The 8,530-nt window shown below is 58.4% G+C and overlaps 3 protein-coding genes across 3 annotated transcripts; 2 read left to right on the top strand and 1 right to left on the bottom strand.

Moving 5' to 3' along the window:
• Nucleotides 1–54: 54 nt before the first annotated feature.
• Nucleotides 55–1,580, top strand: LOC142358534 (uncharacterized; the record flags this gene model as incomplete). Its single annotated transcript, XM_075409927.1, has 5 exons — nt 55–236; nt 316–421; nt 542–1,079; nt 1,203–1,280; nt 1,379–1,580. Coding segments are annotated over 5 exons (1,106 nt in total), but the record flags the coding sequence as incomplete, so codon positions are not given.
• Nucleotides 1,581–1,622: 42 nt separating this feature from the next.
• LOC142358533 (uncharacterized) lies at nt 1,623–3,749 on the top strand. The gene is made up of 7 exons (XM_075409926.1): nt 1,623–2,001; nt 2,162–2,651; nt 2,802–2,881; nt 3,076–3,219; nt 3,319–3,454; nt 3,557–3,683; nt 3,716–3,749. The coding sequence occupies exons 1-7, from the start codon at nt 1,672–1,674 to the stop codon at nt 3,747–3,749; spliced, it is 1,341 nt and encodes a 446-aa protein (XP_075266041.1). The 5' UTR covers nt 1,623–1,671.
• Nucleotides 3,750–5,118: 1,369 nt separating this feature from the next.
• On the bottom strand, nt 5,119–6,083 carry LOC142358532 (uncharacterized). Its single transcript, XM_075409924.1, has 2 exons — nt 5,814–6,083; nt 5,119–5,439 (listed from the first exon to the last, which is right to left on the bottom strand). Exons 1-2 carry the CDS (start codon nt 6,081–6,083, stop codon nt 5,119–5,121), a joined length of 591 nt encoding a protein of 196 aa, XP_075266039.1.
• Between the last annotated feature and the right edge of the window lie 2,447 nt (nt 6,084–8,530).

Here is an 8,530-nt window from a genome sequence, read left to right as displayed (position 1 = left end):
CAGCTGAGTCAGGAGAGAATCCAGTTCAGTCGGTGACGGTCAATGTCACCCGAGCCCGCTTGAAGACGGAGGACACCACTCCTGAACTAGACTCAGATGCTGAAACACCGTTCCGTGCCCCAGAGAAGGGCACGAATTCGGGCAACCCGGCCCCCCGGTCGGGAGGCAGTGGCAAGAAGTCCATGTCTCCCACGGATCGGTTCAAATCCTTCGTGGCCTGGGGGTTTGCAAAGGGGGTAAGCACCCCACGAACCATGCAGCCTTGGCCGGAGTACTCCGTGCGCTGTCGCTGACTGTGGCCGGTTGCGCATGCAGGATGAGGAGGGGCAGGGTAGGTACCAGGATCCGGCTGCAAACCAGACAACGGCTGACGCCTCACCGCCAAAGTCATCTCTCCGGAAGTCCTTACTCGCCCGTGCAAGTAGGGTCACGAGACAGTGAGCTGTCCTGTTTGCCTGCCAGCATGCACCGCAGCGCAATTTACCGTCCTGTGGATAGCTGAAACCCATCCCCCACCCTTGGCCCTTGTAACGCCCTGCAGCGTCCTGGGCTTCTCCGCAGGCGAGGAACAGGACTGATGAATGGCTGGAGGTGCTGAAGCCCAGCCCCATACTTTCTGGAGAAACCGTCTCTCCGCAGATAGGCAGTGAGGCCAAGCCAGAGGCCACTGCAAAGGACGCTTCCAGAGTCACTCGCAGAAAGGGTACCTCAAAGGCCGGCAGCAGAGCGGCAAAGAAGCAGCGGAAACAGAACCAGCAGGGATCTCCAGGCGATGTCTCGCCCCGAATGCCGCCCTCTGGCTTCTGCGGAATACGGTCTCGAGCGAGGTGCAGTGGGAGGGCAGCCTTAGCAGTCAAGCCTCGAAGTGTGCTCCGCCCGCTGACCCCACAAAGCGCAACAAAGGCCAATACAGACTGCAAAGTCGATCCAGTTACAGAGCACCGGGTGCCACTATCTGCAGATGATAGGAAACTCATGCGCAGTCATTCCGTGGCAAACATCGACGAGCTCGGAGCGGAGCTACAGCGCATGCAAGCAGAGCTTAGGAAGAGCAACAGTGGGCTATGCATCGATCGAAGGTCAGATGCCGTGTGTCCTCTAATGTCACCCCTCCCCCCCTGCTCGGTTGTCTCCTTTGGGCCGCCCATGCCCCCCGTCTGCCGTTGAACTCATAGATTGCAATCTGCGCTGGGCTGTTTTAGGGGTCGCCCGCTGGGAAGTCCTGCAGCCGGTGCTCTGACATCCGAGAACAACCCTGGAGCCAAAGGCCAAGGCGGCAGGTCTGAATCGATACAATGCATTGGGAAAAGGAGTGTGTGCGTTCTGTGCTGTCGCGGCCGGTGCCAACAAGTTCTGACTTGCCTGATGCCCTGTTCAGTGTGATTGGGAAGCTTGACATCCCAGGCAAGCGCACGCCGTCCGCCAAGGCCACGGCAACCGGGAGCAAGGCAAACACGCACCCCGCGAGGCATGGCCTCGGCACAGGGCAGGGCAGGGGTGCTGACGCCCCGCATGGAGCTGCTGGCCAAGCCAACGTCTCGGCCGCTCAAGAGGTCAAGCTACAGGCCAGAGACGCCTAGCGGCACACCCCGCAGCACCCCAGCCAGTACGCCACGCGCTACTCCAAGGGTCACTGGGGCGACTCCTCGCCAGGTACCAACCCCTGGGGAGATGCGTAGAGCAGGCTCCGCAACAGCCCAGAAGTCTGCGAACCCAAAGACCGCGAAGCCCTCAGCTACGGTGCAGGCCTCCAGCAGCCGAGCAAAGCCATCTGCGCGCGCTCCTGGATCCAAGCTCCCCACGCAGCCCTTCTCTAAGCCACCAACAAGCGCGGCAGCCACACCCACAAAGCCGCGTGCTTCCGCAGACCCTCCCTGTAGTTTGCGCTCTGTCTATGGGTCAAAGAAGGGCGGAGCGGTGGGTGCAACCGCAGCAGTTTCATCCAAGTCGGGATCTCAGGCTCTGATCACCTACGTGCAGCCATCGCCGACTCCTAAAGTGGTGCGTCCATGGGAGAGTGAATGCATCTGCGCGACATGTTGCTTCCTGGTCACTTGAGATCTCACGCCCACGCTCACATCTATGTCACAGCACAAAATTCCTTGTGAATGCAATACCACCGAATCCCTTTCCTGCTGACGAACCTTTGGTGATGGTGCAGGCATCCACCCCGGCTTCACGCATCGCTGGCAAGCAGACGAAGAAGACCACTGCTGCCCCACCAAAATCACGTGGTGCCCCCCGCTGCGCCTATGTGAGCACATCCGCGGCCTCTGGACAAACGCCGGCAAAGGTGGCCCACCCTCCATCGCTATCGCATACTGCAAAGACCCCTTCGGCGACCCAAGAAAGGACGGCTGCTCCTCCTCACATGATTCCACGGCTGCAACAGAAGCCCATTCCTCGCCAACCAGCCTCTGGGGAGCCACAGGGAAAGAGCAATGAGGCAGCTGAAGCAAAGGACTCGCCTGTAACGCCCAAGTCCTGGACAGCGATATCGGCAGGTGCCTTCACTGTGGCTGAGTCAGTGGACCCAACCCCCATGAAAGCCGCTCCACAGCAGGTTGTGCCGACTGCTCCGCAGCCAGCAGGCCCACCCGAGGACTCCGAGGTCCAGAAGCTGCTGCGCTCCTCGGTGGTCCGAGCTCCAAGTGAGGCCTGCTGCAACTCTCTCTGCACTTGGTTGAATGTTGCTGTGCTTTGCTTGAATTGCTGGACGATCCGTCATACTGATGAGGGGGGATGGGATCCTTTGTTCCACTGATGCCCCGACTGACTGGGGGCTGCTCTCCTTGTCTCAGGCCAGTCCTGGGAGGATGCATCTGAACCGACCAAATCCCTCAGAAGCCATTTTATGGGCCGCTTGGCTGGCCCTGGCCAGGTGCGTGTGTGTGGTGGTGCTGGTGGAGAGAGAGGGAGGGAGAGAGAGAGAGAGAGCGAAGCGAAGCAATTTGGGGGGGGGGGGGGGGGGGGGGGGGGGTTGTACAACCGTTGTACAACTGCCATTGGCCTGGTTCAACTTCACCATTGTGTCTGTGGCTATACTGCTTGCGTGTTGCTTCTACCAATCTGTAGGGGCCAATCAACCATCCGCCGTTCGGGCTCCTGCTTGCGCATGGGGCAGCAGAAGGCATGGTGGAGCCGCTTGCCTCAGAGCTTAACGCAGTATTTCTGCACATCAGCGCGGACGTTGTTGGGGGCAGCGGTTCCATGTCAAACGTGAGGCCGGCTTGTGCTCATCCGCCTGCAAGGTGGGGTGTCCGTGGTTTTCACACGGCCTATGTCAGCGTGCTGAAAATGTATTTCCGTGCTTGGCAGGGGTTTGAGCGTGAAATCCAAGACGCCGCCTTCACAAAGGCCATGGATGCCCCAAGGGCTGTGGTGCTTGTGAGTTATCTAAATCAACAGCCGAAAGGAAAAGCTGCCCGGGATGCGCGTGTACAGCTCCTGTCAGGTGATGCTTTCGCCGCAACAGCCTCCCCCACCCCCAAACCCCAACTACTGCCCAACACACTCATTTTTTGTCCGTGAGCTCACATCCTGGAGCGATGTGCAGACCTGTGCCTCTACTTGGATGCCTGTGCTGCACGGCCGGATCAGACCATCGTCGTCATTGTTGCCACTAACCGCCCTGAGACGCTCAGCACCGAGCTGTTGGAGAACCTTCCACACCGATTTTTATTGCCTCTGCCAGAGGTGCGGCACTGCCAGGAAGCCAGGTCGCCTCTCGCTTCTTGCCTCCATGTTGATGTGGGTTGCTGTGGCTCACCCTCCGCTGATCGCTGTGCATCTACATGTGCACAGGCCAGCGCTCGCGAAGACCTCTTGTTCCGGCAGCTGGCGTCTTGCTCAGACGACATGGCTCTGGGCGTGGAGGATCTTGCAGAGCTTGCAAGGTGCAGTTCAGTCCGCTATCCCTTGCAGAAAGCAGCGTTTGGAGCTGCATTGCCGTGCAGGGATCTGACGCTTTGGCTGTGGTCTTTCAGGCTAACCGAAGGTTTCATGGGCTCGGACATTAACGAGCTGTGCCGGGCGGTCTTGGCTCAGTGCGCTGGGCGCTCAGAGCCTGCCCAACTGTCAGACTTCAAGGTGGCCCTCGGCCACTGCAGCCGCACTGTGCCCGCTGGGAAAGCAGCCCGCCTTGAGTCCTGGGCCAAAATGCACTCCGCAGTCGTGTGCGCTGACTGTGAGGATCTTGAGTGAGCAGGATCATGCCTACAGTGTGCGGCAGCATGAGGAAGATCGTGGTGGGGTTTCATTACCGGGAAGTTCCACAGTTGGTCAGTTTCAGTCTCGCTGAGGGACAAAACCACAGGACAAATCGCTAATAGTCACCGGCCTGCAAAGCAGAACCGGTCTGTGGCGCACGATCAATGCCTCCCCTCCCTCTGCCCTCCGGAATAGCCTGCTGCTGCTTTTCTATGCTACAGGAGGGGCTGCGGGCCCGCGATATATATGCACAGGCCAGTCGTCATCCCAAGACATCGGCAGAATGACTGTCTGATGGGGATGGAATCCGTTCTCTTCAAGGTCGTCTATCTGAAATTTCTGGGGGCAGCGGGACAGGGGCAGGCTCAGTTGAGGCCCCAAGCAATGCAGGAAAGGAATAAACACCCCCGAGGGATTACATTCAATGTGTAGGATTTTTTTTTTACCAATTTGAAGGGCGGATAGGCGTTGGGATTCAGATGTTGCTATCTGCTGTGTACAGTGTTGTTGTCAACAAATCAATGATCCGTGCCATTCTCGGCCTTTGAGTGGGCTGCTTGCAGGGCAGCTCACCTTTTGCAGGTCCTCCGTGGACACCACCCACTGCAGTGTTGGGATGGCACTTAGCTTCTGAATCACTTCTGTCATGAAGTCTGCGTCCCAACACGTGCAGGCCAGATAGACGAGGGTGGCGTCGCCTTTGGGCAAGTGACCAGAGGCAGGGAAGGGGCGGAGGTCCTCAACCAGTCAGACGGCTAACCACGGCAACGGCGGGGCGTCGCTGGGGACGGTGCGGTCAGGTTGCACTGCACCGATTTCACTGTTCAAGTGGGCAAACAGCTCAGGGCATTCATGCCTCTGCAGGATCCGACTCCTGCTGAGGCGTTGCCTTTCGCAGAACTTATAGCGTCAGCTCTCACCGAGATCCGTCGTCAGCAAATTTTCATTCCTAAGCTCCAATGTTCGGCCTGGCAATGGGATTATCTCGGACAGCTCCCGCAGTGCCCGCTCTGCCCGACTGTGGCGCCACTCTGACAGCTCAACGCCCACCGCCTTGTCGACGTTCCACTCGAGGTGCACCTGCAGCACCATACGGCCGAGACCGCTGCCCAGGTCATAGAAAGCACCGCCCTCCTCGGGTAGATCGAGAATCTCCCCGAGCCGTTGCACCCCCTCAAAGGTGATTTCCCCGTACGTCCATGCCTTGGGGCCCTGGAGGCTGCTCAACTCCTGCAGTGCGCATGCGGGGGCAGGCCCTGCCTTCAGCTTTTAAACACAAAGCCTGTGCATGCGTTAGCACCTGGCAGGGGTTGGAGTGAAGTTGAACGTGTCAAACAAAAACACATATTCTGCGCATACGCCTTATGCCGCCCCACACTCTATGAAGTGTGTGGTGCAATCTCATGCACAGGCCCTTGGGGAGCACATCCAAGCGCCTTCAGGCTCTAACAAAGTTGGGCCCTGTCATGATAAACTGGAGAACCGTTCCACGAGGCGTGCTCCCACCCAGCCACCTCCCAGCCGTTACTTCGTTTCACCCATGCGTTTCACGGCATTTCTCTCAGCAGTTCCCTTCATGTGTGGGGAAATAACGGCCGGCCCACCATCATGCGTGACTGGTCCTCGTCTGTGAGTGACATGGCCCCCACGCTCCATTTCAGGGAGTCGTGCAGAGTGTACGCCGATTCCAGCAAGGTGCGGGCAGATGGCAAGCTGCCGCCAGGCTTCAGACTGGACGAAATCCTTGACGAGCGGCTACTGGCGCTGGTGGCTGGCACTCCTGGGGACGGGGACTTTGGGACCTGCCTGCTCGATGTGCGCCTGCTCACTGCCTTTCTGATTCTTAGCTGTGGTTGAACACCCGCCATCGCCATCATAGTGCGCACCAGGAATTACAGGATCCTGCCAGCGAATTCTGGCACCACACCGCTCAGCTCAGGCCTCTCCTGTACAGTACTTGCCTTCACCGCAAGTTCTTGGGCAGATTGCAGTTGCAGGTGGGCTCTGGGAGCAGGTTCGTGCACAATGCCTGTCCGACGTGTTAGTGGTCAGCCTTTGTGGGAAGGTGAGTCCACAGGCAGCGTTAGGTCGCCTGTGATCGGTTCCGCCGCAAATCTCGGGGGTATTCACGCCAAAATTGGTACTCGTACTGCTAGCGTCTTTCTTTCGGGCGGGTCGGACAACCCCTGCCCCACGTTTTCAAGCATCTTATATTGCCATGTATATTGTGTAGTACTTTAACATGATATTTTCCGGGAAAAAAGGTGCAGCAGTGCCCAGTCCGGATTTGTCAAGCCCTACTATGCCCTACTTGAACCTGGCACTCGCCAGCCTCTACAGTAGTGCACCAACACTCCATAGGGCATTCAGCACAGGGCACCAGCACTTGCGCATCTTCAAAGGCATGAGGTACAGGCAATGTTCCGCCGCAGCATATATACGTACATGCATTCCCAAATCCCCAAGAGGGTTGATATGGTGCTGACCAGTGAGCGGGGCGCAGATGTGGAGCTCAGCCCGCCACAGCCTGGCCCAGGTCAGCCTGCCTGTGCTGTGCATGTATGCACAGATGAGAAACAGGCGTACAGGATTTCTCAGCATTGCCACCCAGGCCATGCACGCCACGCCAGCAAATTGGCATCACGCTTGCCCTCCAGGAGCTGTTGAGAGGGCAGGGGTTTTGCGTGTGTGTAGCTGCATGACTGCGGTGTCAATCCAACAATCGCAGGAATTGTGTATCGTGAATTTCCAATGAATGGCGCCACCTGGTTGGTGGGCTGCGGGCAGCTATCAGCGCGGCAGATCATTACACAGCTCCTCTAACAACGAGATGAAGAAGCACTTGCAACTGAATGAAGTGCTGTTCGGAGAGTGCCTCCTCATTTCTTCTTTCCCAGGAGGCCACCTGGCGCTCGCTTTTGTAAAGCTTGTCCTCCTTTGGCACTGATGGGACGCTGCTTCTTCAGCCCGCCCGTGCCAGCAGCCCCACCACCGCCGCTGTTGTTGCTGTCGTCGCCGCCTAAGCTGGCCCCAGAGGGCTCTGAACTCAGCCGCCCACCAAGTTTGAAGCTCCCTGCCCTTCTCATTGTCGTCCCGTGTGACGTGGCCTTTTCTCGACCTTTTCCCGATGGCAGCTTGAATTTGCTGTAGGTGACGGCCGAAGGAGGGTCACTGCTGTGTGGCGGTTCAGCAGCACCAGCAGAGCCATGCGTGTCGACGTTGGTGAATGTGATATCATGCTGCTGTGGCTCATCGTCGTCACTCTCATACTGCAGAGGAGAACCTGACAGATGCGCCGGCGATTGCTCAGAAACACCATTGAGGTGCTCCCATGTGGATGTGGAGTAGTGATCCTGCGTCCCCACGACATCTGATGAGGTCGCTGTTGCATAGTCTGCCGCCATCCTCTCGATGGCCTCCATTTGAGCAAGCAGGTCCGCTGCACCGCCAGGCATTCGGGTAGGGTCTATGGAACCTGGGCCTTTGTGGTCACCAACATTGGGCCCAGCTGACATGGCGGCCGTGGAGTATCCCCCAGCATCAAGATCGTCACTGTCCATGTCCACGCGGGTGAATCTGCAAAGCATTTTGTTGCGGAGTTTGCGGCATGCAAAGGGGAGTTAGGTGGCAACGTCGAGTGATACCAACTTCTTACACCTTCCAAACCCGTCTCTCCGGCTTGAGGATCTCCTCGTGACCTGGAACCCCCCCCCCCCCCCCCTGCCCCCCACCCACCGACATACACACACATCTGGGGATTGACAGCTCTCTGTCCCATCACGGCAGACTTCTCCTTCCTGGCCTGCCCATTGCCCAGATAAGCGCAGCAATTTCTCACCTTCCATTCTGGGGCTGGGCTGGCACGCGGCTTCTCGGTCGATCGTTATCTCCACGATCATCCTCAGGTCCGGCTCGTGATGCTCGAGCCAAGGGAGGAGGGCCCACGCCATCGCCCAGGTCATCCATGTCAACACGGGTGAATCCACCGGCTGCCTTGTAGCTCCGTTGGCGACCTGCTGGCGGAGTCTTAAGGCCAGAAGGCCTGGCAGGTTCCTCAGAGCTTGCAGCTGGTGGGTCCGCTGCAGATTCTTCAGGCTCCACCCTTGTCTCTGCTTCGGCAGGGAAGAGCCTGGAGAAGTGATCGAGGAGAGCAGTTGCCTTGCTAGGCATGGCATTGATGGAGTCGCTAACTCCAGGCACAGGGGTCTTCGCTTCTGGGGCAGGATGCTGAGGTTGATCTGGAGCGGTTGCAGACGGTGTGGGGGCCTTGATGTTGCCATCTCCAGGTCTGTCGAGGCGATTCCTTGATTCCTTGCTTGGG

This window comes from Convolutriloba macropyga, unplaced genomic scaffold (assembly GCF_964194025.1).
Source record: "Convolutriloba macropyga unplaced genomic scaffold, txConMacr16.3 SCAFFOLD_5523, whole genome shotgun sequence".
Lineage (NCBI taxonomy): Eukaryota > Metazoa > Xenacoelomorpha > Acoela > Convolutidae > Convolutriloba > Convolutriloba macropyga.
The sequence above is the reverse complement of the archived record's forward strand: the minus strand, read 5'-3'. Positions and strand labels throughout refer to the sequence as shown.